The sequence below is a fragment of the Carassius gibelio genome, chromosome A24, assembly GCF_023724105.1.
Source record: "Carassius gibelio isolate Cgi1373 ecotype wild population from Czech Republic chromosome A24, carGib1.2-hapl.c, whole genome shotgun sequence".
NCBI lineage: Eukaryota > Metazoa > Chordata > Actinopteri > Cypriniformes > Cyprinidae > Carassius > Carassius gibelio.
Window position 1 is genome coordinate 15,604,369 of NC_068394.1, and position 25,479 is coordinate 15,629,847.

General features: G+C 36.4%; 1 protein-coding gene across 2 annotated transcripts in view; it reads right to left on the reverse strand.

The window, feature by feature from the left end:
- The window catches only part of pard3aa (par-3 family cell polarity regulator alpha, a), a 415,020-nt gene that overhangs the window by 100,338 nt on the left and 289,203 nt on the right, over window positions 1-25,479 (reverse strand). For both annotated transcript variants that reach the window (XM_052542320.1, XM_052542319.1), the window contains one exon: window positions 21,131-21,338. In XM_052542320.1, coding sequence (XP_052398280.1) covers window positions 21,131-21,338 — 208 coding nt within the window. The remainder of the gene's footprint in view (window positions 1-21,130; window positions 21,339-25,479) is intronic.

The following is a 25,479-nucleotide window of genomic DNA, read 5'->3' on the forward strand; positions in this document are numbered from 1 at the left end:
CCAGATAATGAACAAACACGCCCACTGCTGGAGCAGTTCTCGTTCTCGAGTCAAGAACCGGTTGCTTCGGTTTTCGGATCACCAGTACACTCAACCGAGAATCGTTTCTGTCGGACGCGTCCGAATTGAGAACCGATGAACTGATGATATTGTGCATGCGTGTAATTTTGTAAGTATTTTGTTAAACATCGGAAAGTGTGATAAAATAACTATATTTTATTTTGATTTTTTTTTATTATTATTTTTTTTAGATTAATGTTTCCAATCTGTATATTGTATATAATGTATAGGCCAAATGGGTTTTCAGGGAAGTTGGACAATAATTAAGACTCTAAAGACTCTTATGTTTAATAGGAATAAGGGATGATTTATGAGATATCTGTACTGTATTTATAGTTAATGATGACATTCACAAATTGAGTTTGTAGTAAACAGAACATGAACACGAGTAGAGCAGCTGATGATACTGAACTGCAGCACGTGCCGGTTAGAGCGATTCTCGTTCTCGAGTCAAGAACCGGTTGCATCGGTTTTCGGATCATCAGTACACTCAACCGAGAATCGTTTCTGTCGGACGCGTCCGAATTGAGAACCGATGAACTGATGATACTGCAATGGATTATGTTTAGTAAGTGGATCATGGTTTCGGCGCTGATGACACCTAATTTATTTACTTTATATCTTCAAGACTTAAATCCTCATATGCACATTATTGCTGTTACTGTATTTAGGTGTTGTTGCAAAACTCAAATGTAAACTTTTCATGATTATGAGGTTTAAATGACTAAAGTTATGATTACTGACTTTATATATTTGAATGTTTGATAGACGTGACGCCATTACGTCATCGCCAATGACGTCATTAAGTCGAGCGTGAAAGAACCGATGAACCGTTTTTTTCAACCGGTTTATTGAATCGAAACCGTCCGAAAGAACCGGTTCGCGGAAAAGAATCGAACTTCCCATCACTAGTGATCATCTTTGCTTTGATCATCCTACTGAATATGATCCAGATGCAGTCTTTGATAAAAAAACTTTGATTTTCTCAGTTTTTTTTTATTTTATTTTATTTTTATAAAACGTACCTACATTCAAGTGTTGATTTAAAAAAAAAAAATGCTTGAAGCTAGAATAAAATATATTTTTTATTTATTATTTATTTAAAAGTAAAGTCTCTGTTCCTTATTTTGATGTATTGCATGTTCAGATATTCATAAAACGAAATATTCTAGGGGCCATGCAATATGAGTGAAAATCATTAAAGTTTCTGGCAGTGGATGGCAATTTGTTTTAAAAATGCTGGCAGGGAAAAAGTTAATAATTAGATTTTAAATCTGTATCTAAAAATGGAAATATGGATATGTAAAACAATATTTTGTCATCTCTAATTAAAATTCAACATTAGAATAAGTCATAGTGTGCTGTTTCAATAAAGTGTGCGTTTAATTAACTTTAGTCTAGTTAAGTTGGATATCTCAAAGAACTGAAGTTGTTATAATTAATTGAAGCAGTATTTTTTACAGTGCAAGACAGGATATAAATATTTTTGGTTGTTTCTCCTTGACTTCTAACTGTGAATTCAGTCAAAATTTTAGGAGGAAACAATATTTTTATTGGGTTTTTAATTAAACCTTGAATAACTGGTGCTCTTAACATTCAAATTGCCATTAAAAGTGAACTCACATCTGTTTTTGCTCGATTCTGATAAGGTTAAGTCCATTTTAGAACCCAGAGCACTTGGATATTATAAATTATCCTAATTTATTCAATTTCCCTTTTGCAGTATGTATTCTTGTTAATTTAAATCTCATTCATTCATCAGAGTTGTTATTTTTAACTATAAAACAGTTTGTGTTCAGTGAAATAAAGCTGACAAAAAATAATTATAATAAAACTAGATGAACAATTAAAACTTTAGAAATGTTGCATTGACAAATAACTGAAATAAAATCAGTTAAAGCACACAAAAAAATAAATACAAAAAAAACAAGAACTAATAAAAATTGGAAAGCACATAAAATTACGAAAACTTGAAAAATAAACAAAACTGAAAATATAAAAATAAAGACTTATTGAAAATATTAATAAATATTAGAATGGTATATAACAAAATTGTAAAATAACACAGCCTTCAAGTAAAACATATTGAAACAATCTCCCGAGTCGCTTTAGACTTGAGTTTGGTGGTTGTGTTTATATATTCTGAGAGCCCTTAAACGCCCTAATTATCTGACACCAACGAATCTGAGGAATCAGAATATGTTTTTGCCTCACATGGACATTGGACAGGTCCGGCCTTGACAGCTCTTCAGTGATCGGTTTGGACAGAGCTAATTATCTGAACAACCCTAACAGCTTCCGCAGTATTTCTTGTCTATACTACACAGAAACAGAATGGTTGCAGCATAATTAAGTGGTAAATGAATCAGAGACGGCACAATAACACCGAGGCAATGTTCTCTGTGCTTTTGTTCTCCAGCTGAATGAGCATGAATCAGTGCTATTGGTTTTGGCTGGCACTGTGTTGGCAGAGCTGGCATTGAGATGGGCCTTCAGCGGGTCACAGTCAGTGTCACCCGTAATAACAGCTGAATCTGGACTCAGCAGTAGGTGAACAGTATATTTGTGGAGAAGTTTTCAAGCTGTTTGCTCAGGCCCTCGAGGTCAGATTAGCACTCACTCACTCACTCACTCACTCACTCACTCACTCACTCACTCACGCCATCACACAGGATTCAGTGTCAGTCACACAATGCTCAAAGATACACCAAAAACCTAGCAGTTTTATAAATGTACATGGTTTTAATGTCCACATATAGCAACTGGCCATACCACCTTAGCATGGTAAATTGCTAACCATTTTATAAATCTAAATAAATAATCGTGATTTCACTTTTTTTTTTTTTTTGGTGAGCAGGTTTGTATGGCATTCACACACACAGCCTTTGACTCCATCATTAAGTGTGGTCTCCAGTATCCAGAGCACAAAAGTACAGTTTAATGGGCCATCACTGAGCATCTCTCCCCTCTGCTCCTCTGACAGCTGTGAGTAATGAGCACCTAAACACCTGCCGGCTTCAAACACACACGCCTGTGTGTGTGTGTGTGTGTGTGTGTGAGAGAGAGAGAGAGAATACACACACACACACACAGCAGGACCTCCCATACACTTCTGCTGCTTAAACCAAACCCAGTATAATTACTACTCTCTTCCCTACAGCTTCTGACATTTCTTACACACAAAAGATCTAGAGCACAGGTATAGCATATTTCCACACTACTCATACTGTTTTTGTACTTTGTTGTAAGCATGCTATGCAAATTCAGTAGGTTGTATACAGGTGTTCAACACAGAAAGTTTGTATAAGTGCATTCACAGTAGCCATCATTTCAGAAGTGAATTCAGAATAATTTTATGTATTATTATAATTATTATAATATAACTTCTTGAACTATAAGTAACCTTCTTGATCTCATTTCCATAAAATAAAAATGCTTTAGTATTTAACTTTTCCTCTGCATCATATATATATATGTAAATTTAAGCATTGAATAGCTATAGAAATCGCAATTCATTCAAATCTTAGCATTTTAAATAGATAACTGTCTGAAATTGGCGATTCACAATTAAAACATTATGTTTAAAGATTGATGCACATGCATCGTCAGGGTTTGTAATCAATGCATCGATAAAATGAGTGAATCGAAAATTAGACTGGATAAAATTGGTGCAGAAATTTTACAATGAATTTTAAAGCAATGGTAAGCAACACAATTAATTAAATGTGAAATTCTGAAGTAGAATTATTGAAGTCGTATTTTCTTATAAAACATGTAGTAATCTTTGGTTTAAAAATAAAAAAATTACAGCATTCTTTTAAAAGGCTGCATTTATTTGTTCAAAAATACAGTAAAAACTGTTGTTTTCTATGTGAATATATTGTAAAATATCATCTATTTCTGTGATCAAAGCTGTATTTTCATCATTACTCCAGTCTTCAGTGTCACATGACCCTGATTTTGCTATTATCAATGTTGAAAACAGTCATGTGGCAGAATATTTTTGTGGAAACCATGACACATTGTATCTTTTGAAGATTCTTTGATGAATATGAAGATCAAAATAACAGCATTTTTAGAAAATTAAAACTTCTGTAACATTACAAATGTCTTTACTCTCACTTTTGATCAATTTAATGCTTCCTTGCTGAATAAATGCATTGATTATTGATTTATTAGCATAAAGACAGTACACAAACTGCAACCATATGTTTCGCACAGCAGTTCAGTTCTGCTCTTAATCTACAGTAGCTATTATTTAGTAACAATGTAACTGGGACCATGAGGAACAGCCTCACAATGGAGTTTTTTTGGGGGGTATTTTTGTTTCCACAAAGTTAGACGAAGGATCATACATACACAAACCCACTCCAATCACACCTTATGCACAGAATCAGAGATTTTACTCAATCAAGGCCTCACACAGGAGTAACTGCACCTGTCAAGAAGGGAGGCAATCGAGCTTTAATGCTCAACAAATTGTGAATTCACCCAAAGGACCATGCTATTATACCCACCAGTCCACGTGTATGGTGGAATAATGCCATCTCCTCAATCACTCCTTCATCTCTGTCACCTACGCTGTCAAAGCTAACATTTCACCCCACAAAGCAATGCATTACAATGGCCTGTTTACACGGGACACGGGACCACTGTGTTTACAGCAATCACAACGCAAACCAGTTTATGCATCGCATTCCCAACCCAATGTGCTGCGTGATGAAGGTTTGTGACCTTTCACGTGCAAGTATGCATTTGATATTGTAGACCATGTCATCCATAATTTTATTTTGTTAAAAAAAGAAACAGCAGGTTACAAAAAGATAAATGAAATGCATTAAATTATTGTGATTATTTTATTTTCAATAACTTATTTTATATATATAAAAAAAACAAAACTGAATGCATTATTTAGTGTGATTTTAAATTATTTAAATAAAAAACACCAAGTTAAAAAAGTCATCCATTGTGTGATTTTTTTTTACATTTAAAGAATTTTAAAATAGCAAGTAAAAAAAAACAAAAAAAACAATGCATTCAATTATTGTAATTACCTGACATCAAATATTTTTTTTTATTCATTTAAGAAAACAGGCAAGTTTAAAATGTCAAATGTGATGCATTGATTTAGTTCATTATTTAAAATAATTATTTAATTTAAATGAATACTAATTAAAAAAGTCAATGTTAATATGGTTTTAATTTAATTTAATAAATTTAGTATGATGGATTATTTTATTTTAAATGTTTAATTTTATTGGAATGATAAAAAAGGAAAAAAAAGAAAAGAAAAAAGCTTGACCCCTTTTTTACCCAGTATCGGTGGAAGCTTATTTACCCAGCTTCACATTAGAAACACAATTTTTCACTCACTATTGTCAGTGACATGGTTTATATTTTGCATTTATGTGGATGATTCCTCAGCTGTATTAATTTACAGTGCAGAAAAAGTAAATAAGTAATCTGATACTTGTTTCTTACTAATTTTGGGGTACCGGATCCAAAAACAGCGTTTTTGCTTTTGCCAATTTTAAACGGCCCTTAAGAACAAAATCCAGGGCCGTTCTGTTCCTACGGCGAGCCACGTGTAATTTTAAAATCTTTTTGTTAGGGAGCAGAAGAAGTGAAAGCTGGATATGTTCGCTCTTCCTGTTCCTTTTGTGTTCTAGTGGCGAGTCGAGGTTGTTCACTCAAGGGCAAAGAGCGGCAGAAATCACAGCCAGCACTGAAAGACGGCTGGAAATATCTAATTAGGAAGAGAGAGACAAAACCAATGAAAGAAAGTGCAGGAGTATCAAGTGCCTCTCCAAATCTCCCTAGCCTTTAGTACTTACCCCATGTCAATGGGGACATCATTATTAAACGCCCGAGTTGCTACACCGCCACCGTTGCCCTGGCGACAAGCTCTGTTGTTTATAGCCATGTTATGTGCCAAAGCTGGCGATTACAACCGTCCCCACGGACCTCATTATCCCTGACCTCTAACGCCACACTGCCATCCGCTGACAAACTCAACACTGGAGACGTGTGAAAACGACGGCTCTTTTTAACGGCAAATGAAGATATTCCAGCCATATTCGAGGCTTGTCCTTGGCAGAGAAGATGTAGGATTGACAGACACTTAGATTCACACACACTCCAGTGTCGTTCCTCAAGAAGGATGGCAATTAGAAAAAAAACCAGTTGGCATCCAAGCATGATTATTCCTGTGATTCGAATTAGAAAAACAACAAGGCAAATTAAAATCTTGGTGCGTAGGGTTACGGTCTTTTGATGAATTTATTTATGATATTACTGCTGGAATCCGGAGGGGGATTTCAATTGAAAAGCTATTTTGTGTGTATGTGTACTCATGTATGGACATCATAAATATATGCAGCTTGCAACCAATTTACAGGAATCCCAAGAGGCCAAATAGATTGAAGGGAAACTGGTCACAGAAAAACCCAACGAGAACGGAATTGGATTTGCATTTACCGTATTTTCCGGACTATAAGTCACACTTTTTTCATAGTTTGGCTGGTCCTGAGACGGTAATGTTTTCTTTTGGTTAATTTCTCTTGGTTTACGTCAAATTAATGTTGATGAACAAGCACCTGACAATAAGTCACATGACCAGCCAAACTATGAAAAAAAGTGTGACTTATAGTCCGGTAAATACGGTAAATGAAAATCCAATTCCATTCTCCTTGGGTTTTTCTGTTTGAATTTGAAGCTATATGTTCTAGTATTTAAATTCAAGGTGAATTAATTGAAGAAATGTGTGTTTAATAAGACGAGGAGGAAGGAATTCAAAGGGGATGCTTTGCAAATACTGTAATAATAATTGTCACTGGCCTCACTGTTTTAATGGATCCAGTTATCCAGCCGCTAAACACTTCCACAATAAACTCCACGAAGGTGCAATTTATGAAGTTTAATCATGAAAAGTGTGAAACTACAAAAAGAAAAATACACAAACATGAATTTCACAAAAATAGATAAATCATTAAATAAATGAGCATTCACAAACACACAAGGCAAAGAACCAACAACAATACAGTTGAATCAACAGGATAGATTAATACTTTGCAAGCTTGAGTAGAAAAAGATAACAAACATGCTGAATTAAATGCTACATTGCATAGCACAAGAAAAACTCAATGCTCACTTAACAAAATCAAACAGTCACTTACAGATATTGCATTTCAAAAGGCTTTGATAAACGAGATGAAGATGGATGTCTGCAACCACATGGAGTACCTTGCACAACTAAACCACTGAAGGAATATGGCCTACTTCCTCTTTAAAACAGGAAACCATTGGAAAACCCCAAAATAAGTATCAAAATAAAAGTCCTTGTTGAAACCGAAGTTTAAAGTCCAGCACAATAATATTGCATAGAGCATATGAGATTCAAACCGCATTAGCAAAAAGCAAAAGTGATCAAACATGGAAGCATGTGGGAAGTGCATGTGTCGAATGTCATGGAGGGAACCATACTGGCCCTGTCAGCTGCTCTGAGGGAGTCATTAGCTCCAAAGATCGCACTGCATAGATATTTTAACATATCGTTAGGCATCTCAGCCCATTTCTGTAACTCTCTGATGCCTGATAGCCCAGCATATTTCACACATGCCTGTGTTAGCAAGAAATGGGGCAAAAGATAACAGTTTAATGTGCTCTAGAATAAGTTATATATACATTATGATTCACTGAGAGCAAAATGATTTACCTATTCATGTCTATATTATTCTGTGTTGGGAAAGAGTGTATGTGTGTGTGTTTTGTGATATATGGGTCTAAATAATTGGGGTGAGATCAAAGTAGCACCCTATATGACATATACAATACTTGCTGTGTGACCTCAGAAAGCGGAGACAATCCATGACACGAACACAAGACACAAGACAGAGAAAAGGAAACAGAAGAAAGCTCCCACAGGAGTAATGTGCCAGCATGTGTGACCTAGATATGCCACCTCACAGTGCATACTCAATGGGACAGTCTGATCACACACACACACACACACACACACACACACACACACACACACACACACACACACACACACACACACACACAGCCTCGGGGCAAGTCAGGTGAAGGAAGGTTTGCTTAACTCTAAATCACATTTTAATGATAGGTCGTGCCTTTGCCTTTAAACACAGCCAGTTTTGCACCGTATATCAGTGAAAAAATACTTTGTTCCCAAGAAATATTTGTTGTGCACTGTAAATGCAGAGTATATATGAGCACAAGACAACAACAGCAAAACAGTTGAATATATGAACAAACAAAAGCTGTAGTAGCATGGTTGCCATCGCTTGCATGCATGTTTTTCTCCTTCCTGCAACCTTGTACAATCACCAAACCATCAGCGTCTCACTCCCCCCACTTCTGTCCTGTCCTTTCCAGCCCTTTCTTTTCATTGTCTCCCTAGTGCCATAGAAAAGCCCAATTACAACCTCCTGAAGACAAACGAGTTGAACAACTAGCACTTAAGACATCATCAGTCTGGGAACGACAGAACAGAGGAGGGGAAAAAAGGAAAATAATCTGTCATTTACTGTGGAATCGAAATCATGTACCTGGCAGGAATGATTGAATGGCGAGTTTGATCGTAATTGCATTCCTTTAAAAGAAATGGTAAATATAGTTTCAATCTGTTTGGTATCAAATCGTCAGTGTGAAAGCTGTTTGTCTTCTTTACTCATTTTACATCACACAAGTCACTAAACATGGTGAGAGAATGACAGAGACGATGAGTGAAAGCATAATAAAGTGTGGTCAAGAAAAGAGGGAGAAATGAAGACAGATGCTCACTCCATTCAAAATGACATCACACACACTGCATACTTTAAACTGAACAGCAAACAACCTTATAATATGAGTCTATGAGGCTAAATAATCTGTGATGGCTTTAAGTCCGTGTTTCTTAACCCTGTTCCAGAGGCACACTAACAGTAGAAATGTCTCCTTTATCAGTTTATATTGAAAACCAGCTGAAGCGTTGAATCAGGTGTGTTTATTAAGGAAATGTTCTAAACTGAGTACTACTTTTGGTTTGCCTCTAGGTACGGCATTGGGAAACGTCACCTTAAGCTGTACTGAACCCTAAATATCCCCTTAAAGGAAAAGTTCACCCAAAAATAAAATTTGTGTAAAATGTACTCACTCTTTAGACATCATCAATTCATGAGTTTGTTTCTTCATGGGAAACTCATGAAGAATATAAAAATGCGAAACTGCAAACTTGAAACTACAAATCACCAGTCATTTTCCCATCACTGCGGTGGGATAATATCAACCTTTCCCTTTAGGCTCATGTCATTCTTGCTGAAGGAACTCTTAGTTGTGGAATAGATGCCCTCGTCTGTCTTCTCTCTGAAACCTGTGACTGTAGCGTGAGTCTGGAGGCGGGTGGTGAAGCTTCAGAGACAACAGACAGCAATCTCTGTGCCAAGTCTGTGGCCTTTTGCCAATTTCTCAACAGATATCCATCCCTCTATGGGTAACAAATGGAAAAGTTTGTTTTTTCATATAGCCAATATTACCTCCTTCAATGAAGCTGACTACAGAGTCAAGACTGGGTTGTGTAGCAAAAGATCCTCCTTCGGCCAGGACCCCAAATTTAGTTCCAGAGAAAAGTTACTTTCCACGGTTGTAGCCTTGATCTGTTGAACAAAGTTAGTCGTGCCAAAGCAAGTGTTTCAGTATTCATTACAGATTAATGGTGATCTCGTTCCAGCTCCCATTGATAGGGCATATCAGTCCAATTAATATTTTCCCCAAAAAACATGACAGCCCTGAATCAAATCTAGTCTATCCTTGAATGTAACTCTACTCATAGTATAATGGTTCGACATGTATATTTGTGCAATCTGTGCACATGATTGGAACAGTTCTCCAGTATTTTAAATGTTTTACTTTTCTTAGCAAATCTTGGTAAGGGAAATTACAACACATTTCTGCAGCACCTCAGCATGATCCACACCAACATCAACATCTATCCCTGAGATCAGCCAAAGGAGATCTGCTATAGGACTGCCAATGTACTTTTGTCCATCCAGTCTCAGTCTCATGTCCTCCGTAGAAAAATAAGACACCATCCCATGCCCCATGCCCCATGCTCCTTATGAGTTCCTTATCAGAACTCAATTTGCCATTTCTTCTCAAACGGAGCTCTGTGGATGTGTTCTATCAGCCCTTTCCTCTTGCAAGTTGTTTACTATAAGAGAAGCAATATATAATTCAAACCAAATTACCACTGAATAAACCTTAAATTGCAGCTATCCAAGACAAAAAAAAAAAAAAAACTTGTCCAAAAGCGCTCCACCACCGCTCCATCACAAGTACAATTCATGCCAATGGCCCATAATATAAATGCATTTTTTAGCAAGAATTCACATGAAACATATTTAGCTATACCTTGATAAAGATGGATCTCTCAAATCAGAAGGTTATAATGACAGCAATAGCAAAGCAGGAAGTTAGTTCTCAAAGAGTTTGTCTGTTGCTTTAACTGATTATTTTCAGGTCAGATCACATTCACATGCAATCGCTTTCGCAATAATGCATTCAAACAAATGTAATCTTACAGTGCTACTTCATCTGTATCTGATTTTAAACGAGCAGAAATCTGTAAGAAATGCACCAACCTGTGGATAAAATAACTGACAAAAATGTAGTTATTTTCATCACAAATAAAATTTGCACAGCAGAAAGCAGCAATTATACCTTTTAATGCTGACAACTATGTTATTAGTTTTGCATTTGGTAGGAAAAAAGTTTGCACACAATCGCCTGAGCCACTTTGACTCTCATGTTATTTAATTTTTTATTTGTTTTATTTTAATATAGGCTAAATTTTATTTTTTTGTCAGAATATTGTTGCATGAGCACGATCAAAAATGTTGTATTGATTTTGTACAACAGTTCAACAAGGAAGTTAATATTGAGTGAGTTGCATTCTAGACAATATTGTCTTTTTTTTTTTTTTGTGCTTTCGCCAACAAAACTAGCTTGCAAAAAAAAGCATTTGTGCATCTCAAGTCAAAACTGCACTGTTTGATGGTTCTGAGGTTAAATACACATTTAATCTGTTTATGACGCAAGTCACAAAATCAGAAACACTGAAAGCTCTCGGTTCTCAGATATCTCCTGGTAATTAGCATGGAAAGACAGCACTAAGGTTTCATTAGACGCGCTCAGAAACACACATGGTTGTCTTGTGAATGAAAGGACATGTTCAAGCAGCACTTTTGCATCTCACTAATGGGATGTTTTTGACAGTGCTTGCAATCTCTCATGAAATGTTATGCTATCCATCATAAGTTGAGAGTACAGAGACGTCTTATTGGCACTTCACATGTATTAAATCAAGATACAAATTCTCCCTCATTTGCTGCCCCTTCCATTCTCGTGAATGTATCTCATACTCTGTGGTCACTTGCTCATCTCCCTAAACTGTTAAATGGGTAGATTTATCAGACTTGTTATCAGAGTCTGTAAGCTGAAACTCTAATTTGTTCTTTCTGGCTTCATCTTATGCCGTCTCTGGATCTCAGCCTCCATTTTTATTATAAAAGTGCTCACTATGTTTTTGTTGTCTTGTTAAGATTATCATCGTCTCGAGAGACGCAATTCACAAAGCAAAAAGTGCCCGTGCTTTTATGCTGATCGAAACGAAGCAAGTCCCAATGTAACTTGCTACAAACAGATCAGAACTCTTAGAAATGCAGCAGTCTGCCAATCACAGAATTAATCCTGTTTAAGGTTCTTATTCAAACCTGAGAGCAAATGTGCAGAACAAACCCAGTGATACTCAAGTCCTGCCTCTAAAAAGTCCAAATGAATCTGAGAGACACATCAGGGTTTGGTTTCAACTTTGCCCAGCTTTCAAATTCAGTTAACTACCTTATGCCCCACCTTCCTTTTAGACTTGTTGACCTGAAGAGGCTGGAAACCAGATGCAATGACATGATAGCTCGAATGCAATTGCACCTGGTGGTTCTGTGATGGGTTATATAAGTCTGATCACTTCTATGAGGCTTGAACAGACGAGGTGAAGAGTGGGCCTCTCATTGCACCCAACCTGGTCCCAACTTTCAAAATGCACAATGATGAGCAATCACACCACGCATGGCATAGTTTATGCTTAATAAAAGCTTTTAAATTAAATTTCATTCATATTTAATGGGGATCTCTGTTATATCAATTACTTTCTTTATTTTCCTGGGTCCCCGAGAGCTCATCTTCCTCTTATACCCCTGTGCACCCAGCTGTGAGCCAAGGCTGTTTGATTGGCAGGTGGGTAATGGAATGGTGGGGAAGAGGTGAGAATATCTCCCTTTGTGACCCCTGAAGGAAGCCTGTCGATAAATCCGCTCAGACCCCCACCACGAGGACTATTTTAAGAGAGATATGATATTTACACAGCCCTGCGTTAAGCCTACTGAGGGACAATCTCACTTCTTTTGTTTTAATTCCTTTTCATTTCAGGAGGTCATGACACAAACACCACCTCTGTCATATAGAGGAGACAGATGGGCGACATCATCTGAGGTGCTGGCATTATGACAAGTGATCACTTTGCAATCGCTCAAGTCCTCTGTGTCTCACTTCCTGTTCACTGTAACACTCCTTAAAGGTGCAGAGGGCAATTCTTTGACTATGTTGAAGGACACTATTAGTAGACAGCTGTGCTGAAATGACAATACATAAATGCTGAGCAGACACATTTTTCTGCCTTAAAAAAACAACAACAACAACAGCGTAAATGGTTGCCCACTGCTCCGGGTGTGTGTTCACGGTGTGTGTGTTCACTGCTGTGTGTGTGCACTTTGGATGGGTTAAATGCAGAGCACGAATTCTGAGTATGGATCACCATACTTGGCTGAATGTCATGTCACTTTTCACTTTCAATATTTTATTTTACTTTTGATTGTAATCAAAATATACTGTTGTTAAAAGTAGGAATATATATATATATATATATTTATTTTTATTTTATTTTTTGGGGGGGGGGTAAATTGTGATAAGATAAATGTATAAAACATTTGAATATTTTGTATAATTTATAAACTTTTTTTTTTTTTACTTACATTTTAATCAGAATATTGATTGAAGATATTGTCCTTATTTAACCCTCTGGTGGCTCTTTTGTCATTTTTGGCTGAAAATGACCTCTGTTTTTATATAGATTTGTGGGATGCACATCCAGGGCACGAAGGTCCCGTTCCACCACATCCCAGAGATGCTCTATTGGGTTGAGATCTGGTGACTGTGGAGGCCATTTGAGTAAAAAGTGAACTCATTGTCATGTTCAAGAAACCAATTTGAAATGATTCGAGCTTTATGACATGGTGCATTATGCTGCTGGAAGTAGCCGTCAGAGGATGGGTACATGGTGGTAATAAAGGGATAGACATGGTCAGAAACAATGCTCAGGTAGGCCGTGGCATTTAAATGATGCCCACTTGGCACTAAGGGGGCTAAAGTGTGCCAAGAAAACATCCCCCACACCATTACACCACCACCAGCAGCCTGCACAGTGGTAACAAGGCATGATGGATCCATGTTCTCATTCTGTTTACGCCAAATTCTGACTCTACCATCTGAATGTCTCAACAGAAATCGAGACTCATCAGACCAGACAAACATTTTTCCAGTCTTCAACTGTCCAATTTTGGTGAGCTTGTGCAAATTGTAGCCTCTTTTTCCTATTTGTAGTGGAGATGAGTGGTACCCGGTGGGGTCTTCTGCTGTTGTAGCCCATCCGCCTCAAGGTTGTGTGTGTTGTGGCTTCACAAATGCTTTGCTGCATACCTCGATTGTAACGAGTGGTTATTTCAGTCAAAGTTGCTCTTCTATCAGCTTGAATCAGTCGACCTATTCTCCTCTGACCTCTAGCATCAACAAGGCATTTTCGCCAACACAGGACTGCCGCATACTGGATGTTTTTCCCTTTTCACACCATCCTTTGTAAACCCTAGAAATGGTTGCCTGTGAAAATCCCAGTAACTGAGCAGATTGTGAAATACTCAGACCGGCCCGTCTGGCACCAACAACCATGCCACGCTCAAAATTGCTTAAATCACCTTTCTTTCCCATTCTGCCATTCAGTTTGGAGTTCAGGAGATTGTCTTGACCAGGACCACACCCCTAAATGCATTGAAGCAACTGCCATGTGATTGGTTGATTAGATAATTGCATTAATGAGAAATTTAACATGTGTTCCTAATAATCCTTTAGGTGAGTGTATATATGTATATATGAAAGCGCTTTTTTTTTTTTACTTCAGCAACAATTCTGCCAAGTGTCATCTTTAAAAAGAGAACAAACATAAGTTTGCACTTCTAAGCATTCGAGATTTATGACATTTGAAGTTTCATATTCAGGTCTGTGCTCAAAAAGTGGTTAACATTTAACACAGATTGTGTGTCCTTTCATCATAGTGTGAACAACTGGAGATATTATGACCACTTTCCACAGCTCATACTGTATCTATCAAGGTTTCAGTCATCACATACAGCAGCGTCTGTGAGTGAGGTTGATTATGGTGAATGGAACTGGTGTGCAGTTCTCCAGTCTTTCCATAATTACCTCTTCATGGTAAAGCGTTCTGTGTTTATGTTAAACTACTGAGTGAGACACACTACTTTGTTTGAGGGACCTGGCTGTGCAAATGTGAAGCATATAAACGTCTGCATCATGCATCTAAGCCCTATGTATGAAAGGTACCATTACCCCAGCAACATGTTCACTCAACAAGGAAAAATAACAAAGATGGTTGGGGGGTGGCATCTGTGCTCTTCCCCCTTCGGACCCCCTGAGTTCCCAGAGGCCCTGCTGTCGCTCAAGGCTGGAGGTTGTGATGGGAGTTCAGGGTGGTGCTACATAGAGGTTTGAAGGTCAGTGAAGGGGGAAGGGTCTGTGGGGTGTGAGTGGAGTAATTCAATGTGAGAGGGCATCAGGCCTTGCAATTACATCCTATTAATAGTGTCCACTAATGCAAGCCATAGAGGCATGTCTGCCCCTGAGCCAAAGTTGCCGTGACCAGTTGCGTGAAAACAAGAGTCATTTTCTTTATCTCTAATGCTCCTCCTCCCTGTGCCCCAGTTCACACCAATGCACTCGTTTATGTATTTTACTTGTTTTCATCCCTTATTTCTCCACTCTTCCAGCACAGATTACTCAAGCCACCCATATTTTTTGTTCAATGGCCAAATTTGGCCGTTAAATGTATAGTTCAACCTTTCCTTATTTTATATATATATATATTTTAAGGTCACACTTTATTTTAGGGTCCAATTCTCACTATTAACTAACCATTAACTATGACTTTTGCATCAATTTACTCCTTATTTGCTGCTTATTAATAGTTTATAAAGTAGTTGTTAAGTTAAGCTATTGGGTAGGATCATGGATGTCATGCATTGTATGTACTTTATAAGCACTAATAAACATGCTAAAATAGACATGCTAATAAGCAACTAGTTATTAGTGTGAATTGGACCCTATACTAAAGTGTTACCTATTAATGCATTTAGACACACTTCCTGCACATGACATTACATTACATATTATCCAGCAGACATACTGTACATGATACAGGAAGAGACAATGGCTGGATAATGAAGCCTATTAGAAAGCAGTTATATGCCCCTTAAATTCAAGATATGGAGTCAAAAATGCACCTGGATGTATGCATGATTACAAATGTGATATTGATTTTATACAGTTCTATAAACAATAAGTTATTATTGTTTTTGTTCCAATTTCACCAATGAAAATAGCTCCAAATAATGCCACAGCAGAACGGATGTGCCTTTTTGAGTCATACACAGCAGTGATTTATTACCAATTGAGTCCACAGTTTTGAGCCAATTGATTCAATGACCAATTTCATAAATACTCACTTCATTCCTGAATGAATCAGCCATTTGAACAAATCAGTTGAATAAATGAATAACTCACTCATTAATACTAATATAATTAAAATGACTTGCTGTGACCCACTGACAGTTTTAGCTTCTTATTAAGATTTTTACTTCATCAAAATAATAATAAAAGTAACTATAATAATAAATTTCAATATTCATTCAGAAAACAAAATCCATTAATGCCCATTTAATCGCATAGCATTATTTATGTGCAGTGTAAATGCATTCATGCCACCTCTGAAGAATATAATTAAATGCCACTTCCCATGTAGCCTTAAAAGTTTGTGATAAATAATGTTCAATCAAAATATTTATTTCTAAATATACTTCTTCATAATGTCTATTTGATGCTTTTTCATGTATAACACTATAATTACTAAATTATCTTTCAGGGGTAATTTCTCAGCACAAATTGACAATTAATTTGCAATCCATTTGATAAATTAATTGGCACATCATGTAATTGATAAGATAAAAATGTATTCGCTTGACAGTTCTAATTGTAATACTAAATATATTTATATTTAATACTATTAATAATGCAATATTAATTTATATATGAATATAAATATGATAAATAATATGAGAGTGAATAAATGATGGGGTGAGCTGTCTCTAAAACGTAACACACAGATCAGGTGCAGTGAGCTGACTGACATGCTAACAAGCCTAACACAGTTAGGAGCTAATGTTAAAGGCCATGTCAAGAGAATGCCAGACACATTTATGATGCATGTATGATTAAGGCTGTAGGACAGGCGATGATAAGTGGCATCTACCCTCTTTCAAGTATTTGTTGAATGCTTGCACGCAGGTCACATTCTTACATCAAGAGCTGCCATTTCGCTAATCATCATGCTACTGTCAGAGTGCTCAGCTGTTCAGGTGCGTGCTAAGACATTGGTATGCAGTTAGCATGTGTTCTATGTGCTTACCTATTGACCCAAATCAAAACAATTCACCTTTAAATTTATATGATATTCTGATTCTGGTTTGTAGTTATAGCGAAAAAAAAAAAAAAAAAAAAAAAAACCTAACCATTAAGTATAATAATAATAACAACAACAACAAATTAACAAATATGAAGAACTTTATTAATCAAGCGATTTCAAAGAACTTTTATTTAGCTAGTGACTTCTACAACACTTCAATTGACTTTTTTAATTAAATGCATTTGTATACCTTTATTAATAGTGAATATGGCAAATTAAGTAAAATCTTAAACTTGCGAATCAATCAAATGAAATTTAGCACCTTTTTTGAGAGTTTTTATTCTAGAACTTTCGGGGCAGGGACAAACTTGTATGTATGCATACTCTATATCTATGCATGTATTTTTATTGATTTAGCCTCCACTTGCCTGGCCATTCATTCAGCTCTTTAGTAATTCTGGATTTGTGATTTCTCTCATCTCTCTCTTCTCCTCTCTTCCTCTGATTTGAATGCTCTTTCAATCAGTGTGTCCATTAAGTGCAGAGCTCATCAGTGCACGTTTACTCATGCATGCAGATGAGCTTCAATTGCAGTGTATTGCAAACACCTCAGATTCCTCCCTGGGTGTGTGTGTGTGTGTGTGTGTGTGATCTCAGTGATGGGAGTTTCTAATGGCTCTCAGAGGAGGGGTAGATGTAATGAGAATGAAGGAGGATGGTTCAGTGCTGCGTGAGTGTCTCCGCTGGGGTCCAGACCTGCGTTTCACTTCTTAATGAACATTCAAAAGCCTTCCCACTCCCTCACTAAATGCATATAGATTTCAAATTCTGACTCCTCTGCTATTAAGTTAATTTGACCTCCTTTCATCTATAATTGTTGGTGGGGTTGCTAAGTAGAGATTGAATTTCTATTGAGTTACTTCTCTGAACATAACCATACTCTTACGTATAAAACTTTGACATATCACTTGTAAGCTTGTTATGGAAAACTGCATTATAACCAAACTGATTTACACTTTTCTCAAAATGATTGCATAGGCAGAGAGAACTGGGCCATATCTAGACACCAAAGTAATCCAAAAATTGACCACACATGTGAAATATGAAAGAATATGCTGTGTGGATGATGTAAACATTTCTATTTAAAAAAAAAAAAAAAGTTTTATTCTTACATTAGGCTACAGTTTTTTTTTTTTTTTTTTAAATCTACGCCTCCCCTTAGAATCAGAAATTGATTAAATTTGGCATGTCTCTTCACATGGCCTTGACATACATGTGTACCAAATTTGGTGATCTTTGGATTTTGTGTGAACAGGATTCAGGCCAATGTATTCATTTTATGCAATGCCTGGAAATTTTATTGGGTTAAATCTGGGATTCTTTTGACAACGTTTTGTCAAGGTTGTCTCTAGATGATGTATGCCAATTTAATGCAAGTTGGATGAACAGCTGGGAAAGACTTCAACAGTTGAGCCCATATGTTTCCAGAGACATAAAGAAACATATAAATATGTAACTGTTCACTGAGCCGCCCTGTTGGCAACTCCCAAAAATGGTACACAACCTCTTCTGGACACTTTTAAAATAAAAAAGACTGGTAACACTTTAGTATAGGGTCCAATCCACACTGATAACTAGTTGCTTATTAGCATGTCTATTATTAACATATTGGCTGTTTATTAGTGCTTATAAAGTACATATAATGCATGACATTCATAATCCTACCCAATTCCCTAAACTTAACAACTACCTTATAAACTATAAGTAAGCATCAAATAAGGAGTTAATTGAGGCAAAAGTTATAGTTAATGGTTAGTAAATAGTGTGAGGTGGACCCTAAAATAATGTGTGACCAAAAGACTAATACAAATAAGTAGAATAATAATAATAAGATGAAAACCACCAATATGGCAGTGAAAGCTGCCAGCAGTGTGTGATGACAAACACCTGAAGCTCATTCTGCCTCATCACTGAAGCTGTAAATCCAAAACAGCTCCTCTCCATGGGGAGGCCAGCATGGACTGAGCATGGACCAGGTGTTCTCAAGGTCTCAGTATGACACAAGTCTGAACAGCCTGAGCAAGATGAGCACAGCACAACCTTGAGTGACCTCCAGCAATGTTCAGCATTATAACATGTGTGCCCTGTGCTTCAGCTGTAAAGCGATGAATAGTGGACATGGTTGGGGAAGTTGGGATTGAATAAACAGCTAGCACTGAATGGAAACATCACCTTCAAAAAACAAGTGTTGCAGTATTCTGTATTTTTAGAAATTAGTCTACAAATATTTTATCACTACAAATAACATCTACAAAAGTGACTTTTTAAAACTACAATACCCATCAAACTCTGACATCTTACTCCTATACAAGTGCGTTCACATTTCAGCGACATTTTGTGGGGAGAAAAGTTCATTTTCAAGATAAATCTCAAAAAATGTTAATCCTCCATATGGATTTATTTTAGAAATCTCTAAATCTCATACACAAAACTCCCAATTGTTGGGATTATATATATATATATATATATATATATATATATATATATATATATATATATATATATATATATATATATATATTCTTCCATAACATTTTGCTGAGTGACAGTAAATTTGACTTCATTTATGCAGATGGGATTTGTGTTTGTCAGTAAATAAATTAAGTAGAAAAGTAATGCAAATACATGTTGCAGTTTATTGTGAAAGATTCATCCATGTTTGGTCTGGTGATGAACACCGGACTTCTCCAATCATTTAGTCCACTTTAACTCTGCACTTCTACAATCATCCACAAGCTCACGTTCATTTTTGAGAGCAACACCCATGTTGACGGCAGCATTGAATCATTGAGTCAACAAAAATGAAACTGATGGCTGAGTTAGTCAAGTCAAGTCAATCCATAGACCGATTCGTTAAAAAAACATGGATTCATTATTTTCGTAGACACACACTGGCTCTACTTATTTTGGCAAACTTCTGCACTCTTGCTCGTGTGGTATTGCTTATGAATATTGATAAGCATATTATGGATTTTTGTGGCATTTTTATTCATCTTGGTGTAATTTTTGCCTGGATGTATATACAGTAACCAATTCCGCACCCTACATATATCTCTTTTACGATAATCTGATGTTCTCAAAATATTTGCAACAATACTGAGAAAAAAAGAAAAAGATACTGTATTTCAATTTCATTTAATCGGTTATGAAAGTATGTACATAACACGTGTTAATCGTAAGGCTACACCAACAATTGTCAACGCTAATTAAAATGAATGCTGAACTCCTCACACTTCTACTTCTAATTAATTAATCAAATTCAGCTCAAAAAACAAGCCACAACCTGACATCTCATTATGGCCTAGTAATTGTCCATCGCTTTCAATCTCTAGAACAAAAGAGTGGTGGAGTGGTGGAGTTCGAATCCAGGGGCGCTAAAACGAACCCTTCAGTGCTCCTGAAACATGACCTGGAAACACTTGTCGTTTTTTATTGTATGCAACGCAGTACGCTAACTAATCCCATTACGCTAATCTGCCTCAAAACAACTTTTGTGCAGATAAGAGAGTGGATAATTTATGCGGGATTCAAATGAGCACCAAATCAGAATAACTAATGGAGGCCGTGGCTTAATTAGCCTGGCATTGGGAAACACTGCGTTCTCAACCAAACAGATGAACAACCCGCTATTTCAAAGAGCCCAGAGGGGCAGGAGACCAGGAAAGCACCTTTTCATGATAGCAGCCCCCAAAAGTGTGTTATCTGTACCTGTCTCATCCCTCTGGAAGAGCTTTGCGGAGAGAAGCCGAGTAAATGTTAATCCTCAATATGCATTTATTTTAGAAATTAACCGATTCTGAATTTGCTTCAACCTCTGTGTAGTGCGAAGTTGGCGGTGAAATTCTGCAAATCAGTCACAGTTGGGGTGACATTTAACTTGGCAACAAAGCTGTTTACAGGAACATAAAAGCTACACGTCGGCTGCCTTGCACATTAATGTATTTATTTCAGAAATGTTACAATCCAGCAATCACCTGTGATGAATATAAGCAGGAAACTAATGCATTGATGAATAAAACATTCCCTTATTAAAAATAACCTTCATCAAAACTGCATCTGGCATCAACAAATCATAGCAAGAGTGTGGATGAAGGTAAAATAATACAATCAAATAAAGCTGAATAAAGTGTATAGAATATCGGAGCACATTACCTGAACATGTCGCCCAGGCCCTTCAGCACACCTTTCTTGGCTTTGGTCTTGTCTTTCTTGTCCTTCCCTCCTCGCTCTTTCCTCTTGTCCTCTTTGCTGCGTCCTCCGTTCAGCTGTTTCTCTGTGTTGGAGGGTGGGAGTGAGAGGTCTGTGGCCGTGGAAATGGAGTCGCGGCCTGATCGTGAGCTCTCCTCTGTATCTTCTTCCACTGAGATGGTGGAGAAAGCAGGAGAGATAGATAAACATAAACACTGAAGTCAGACTATGTGTACGCTCTTAAGAAAGAGCAACACAGGGTTCGGTGTGGCACATAAAAAATAAAATTAAACAATAAAAATTTAGATATTTCCACCAAAACCAAAACACTAGCATCCACTAAAACACTTTATCAAACACACGCAACAACATAGCAATGCCCTGGGCTACTTGTAATAATAATAATAATAATAATAATAATAATAATAATACGTGTGTATGTATATGTATACTGTTTCAGTGAAATGTATTTTAATAATAAAAACAATAACTAAATAAATAGGTAATAATAATATCATTAATAATAATAATGAGGTTGTTTTGCCAGGCAAGTATCAACATCTTCTATAAAAAATAAATATATAATAATATATAAAATAAAATAAAATTTGAGTAATTTATAAAACATTAAACTTGTATAATAGTAGCTCAAGTGATACCACATTTTCTTTGAGAAGGAATTCAGGCTAATGTCATGTCTAATAGCAGAAACCCTCAATGGTCTGACATCTATAAACATTGACTTAATGAAACCTAATCTCAATGAAACCTTGTCTTCAAGTCTAACCGTATCTAACAGAGGCTTGTGAGCTCTTCATCTTGCCTGAATCTCTTTTCATTTTTCCTAGTGAGTTTTACCTTAGAGGTTACTCAGTCTGAAGGAACCCCATTATCTTTTTGCTTCTAAAGGGTCACATCTTCCCACCACAGTACGGCTGTCTCAAATTACCCAGTTACCCAGTAGCAGTGCAGGAAGCCTATTAGCGTTATTCCTGACTGACCCAATAAAACTAACAGAGAAAGTGAACTTTAAAGTTCAAAAGGCTGAAGTGCACCAGAAGAGGCCCATCTTGTCTTCACCGCACCGCTCTGAACGAAGTATCTGCAGTACCACATCTAAAGTCTGTCTCAACTATAATGTATTTTATTATTATTATTATTTTTTTTTTTGGCCACCGATTACCGTATAATCATTTCTCCTGCTATAGCAAGGTCTAGACATCATGCAGTCAGAATATAAAAACTGTAGTTCGTCTGTAAGGAAAAGAGCAGCCTGAAGGTTGTGTTGTAGGTGATGCATTACAAGTAACGTATGTAAGTTACATAATCAGATTACTTTTTACAAGTAACTAGTAATAAATTACTTTTTAATTTACAAGAAAATATCTGAGTTACTTTTTCAAATAAGTAACGCCGGTCACTTTGTTTCCTGACTGTTGCTCTCCTGTCCTCATGTTGAGAGAAATCAGGAGTGAGTGCAGAGGTGTTGTGTGCGCTGTGTGATTACTGGAGTTCTAGACTAAATGAACATGCATTTACTCCTCTCACAAAATTAATAAAGACAGTGAAATGCAAACTCTAAATATGACAATACTTTATGTTTAATCCCAGTTTTTTAAACAATATTTCTGCTGATGACCTTTGATGATCCAAATCAGACATGACAATAAGCAAAAAATACCTTAAATAAGCATAACATTTGTGTTTCATTATTTTGTTTGTTTTTATTGCTGAAGAGTGCTGAACTTTCTTCTCCTGCGTCCTATTCTTCATGTAATCCAGAATAGCAGCAAAACTGAAAGGTTTATTTGAGCTGCGCCCTCTACTGTTTAGATGTGTATTTACATTCCTTTCAGCCTGAGGCATATTCATTTCACTTTTGGTGTGAAAGGATTTTTGTTTTTGCAAAAAATGTAACTTTATTTTATTAAAAACAAACAAGCAACCCCAGGCAAGATGAGAAAAAAGTAACGTGAAAGGAATGCAACACATTACTCTCCATGAAAAGTAAGCTTTTTTAGGGAGTAATGCAATACTGCAAATCATTACTTTTAAAAGTAACTTTCCCCAACACTGCTGAATGTGTATCACGTTTTGTGTTTGCGATCATTCCAGAAAGAATTGCTCTGCTAACAGGTTTTTTTTTTCTTTATCATGTCACAAAAGTGCAAAAGTGAGCGACTGTGAGTGGGAACATTTTATTTTGAAGTATGGTTTGCAATGCTAATTCATCCTCCACCACCTATCTTCGTGATACATCGCATATCAGTATAATCATAAGGGACCACAGCTTGCTGATATTGCTCAGCAAGTGTCTGATTACAGCTACTGTCTCTATTCCTGATGGTCTGGACGTAATTCATTTGTCACTAATTGTAAGTTTAAGAATGCTCTGAAAGGAGGAAAACATAAGAGGGCACTAAAAGCAAAGTGCTTTTGAATAGAGCCACGTAACGGCGCTGGAGATAGATGCATGTGTGATTACAGCTTATTAATAACCAACAAATCTTTGATAGATTGAAGAAAGGCCTCATGAAAGTGAGAGAGCATCAGGGATATTTCAGCATGCTTAGATGAGCGGTTTGATGCTAGTGAGCAGAAGAGTGTGGGCACTTGTTCCTTTTGTTTTATTCACTTCAATTCGCTGTCAGAGTTTTCTGTCATTCAGCTACCTACAGAAACAAAATCCAAATGGATCAGCATTAGACAAGGAGAGTCTTCTTTATTTTTTATAAACCCAAACCTTTCTACTTTTATTTGTGTGCACTCACAATATCAACAAAAGTTGTGCTTTTATAAAATGTAAAGCTTTAAATTACTACTTAAATAAATTTAAAACAAAAATCTTTCATCATAATCATTATCCATAAAGATGCACTTCTCTCTAAAGGCACATCTAATGAAGAGGTGGCGAGTCAGGATCAGCAACTTCATCCTTGCGACACAGACTCAGAAAACAGTAGTTTATTAGTAAATAATTAAAATATCTCCTTACTATTTCCCCCTGACACATTTATGGTAATTACTTTTTCCGATGCTTTGCGGAAAGCTTAAGTATATTGTGTGCATTTTAATGCAGAACTCTTCGAATAGTATTTTTTGTTTTCAATTTATTTAGTAAAGTAGTAATTTAAAGCTTTCTATAGATACATTGTTCATGTCTGTGAGGCATGTATTCACTGAGTTTCTGTTAATTTTTGCGATGCGCTCTTGTTCAGGCGAGACGGCAGAAAGCGCATCATGATTATTTTCTTTATTTTATAAAAGCACAACTTTTGTTGATATTGTAAGTGCACACAAATAAAAGTAGAAAGGTTTGGGTTTATAAAAAAATAAAAAAAGATTCCTTGTCTTATGCTGATCCATTTGGATTTTCTGCGGGACACTAAACAAAGCGCGGTGGAAACAACACTTCATTAATTTCTTGAAATGATTTTTTAATTTAATTAATTAATCTTTTTTTTTTTTTGGCTAACACTTTATTTCTGCTCTGTGTGTGTGTACTTCGGATGGGTTAAATGCAGAGCACAAATTCTGAGTATGGGTCACCATACTTGGCTGAATGTCACGTCACTTTCACTTTCATTTTAATGACCAGTTCTCATTAACTAGTTGCTAGTTTACTAGCATATTAGCTGTTTATTAGCTCTTGTAAAGCACACATTAATACCTTATTCGGCATGACTGTTTTAGATCCATTAATATTAAACTTAACAACTACCTTACTATCTATTAATAAGCAGCAAATTACAAAAAAAAACACTGATGTAGAAATTTAAAGGGAGGTAGCTGACAAGAAATTGCAAATGTACTTATATTTAGTAGAATGTGTAATGTGGACTATTGAGATAAAGTGTATCCGATAACACAGGGAAGAATGGAATGGACGGGGCTCTTCTCATTTATAAACATCCCAATTAACTTGAAAAAGAAGATTCATGCCTAAAGAGTCACAGTCAATACAGCAGCGGCTTCACAGATCAATGACGTTTTCATTAAATCGGTTATCACAGTAAGTTAAGGTTCTGCTAATTGTTGATTGAAATGTAAAAAGAAATGAATTACGGTAATTAAGGGTAAATTTCAGCTACACAGGACTGAGTGGTAAATGTTTTGACACTGCAATCAAAAGGCATCATTAGTCTTCTCCATCTGACATGCCATGGTATTCATTTCTCCTTTAGAACGCCGATCACTTCCAATGGAGTCTTGAAATTGCCAAAGAGCAGAGCGCATTTAAGTCTGGTATTTAAGAAACATAAAACACAACAAAACACAGCCCAACTCATTTTCCCAGCTGGATATCTCCCAGT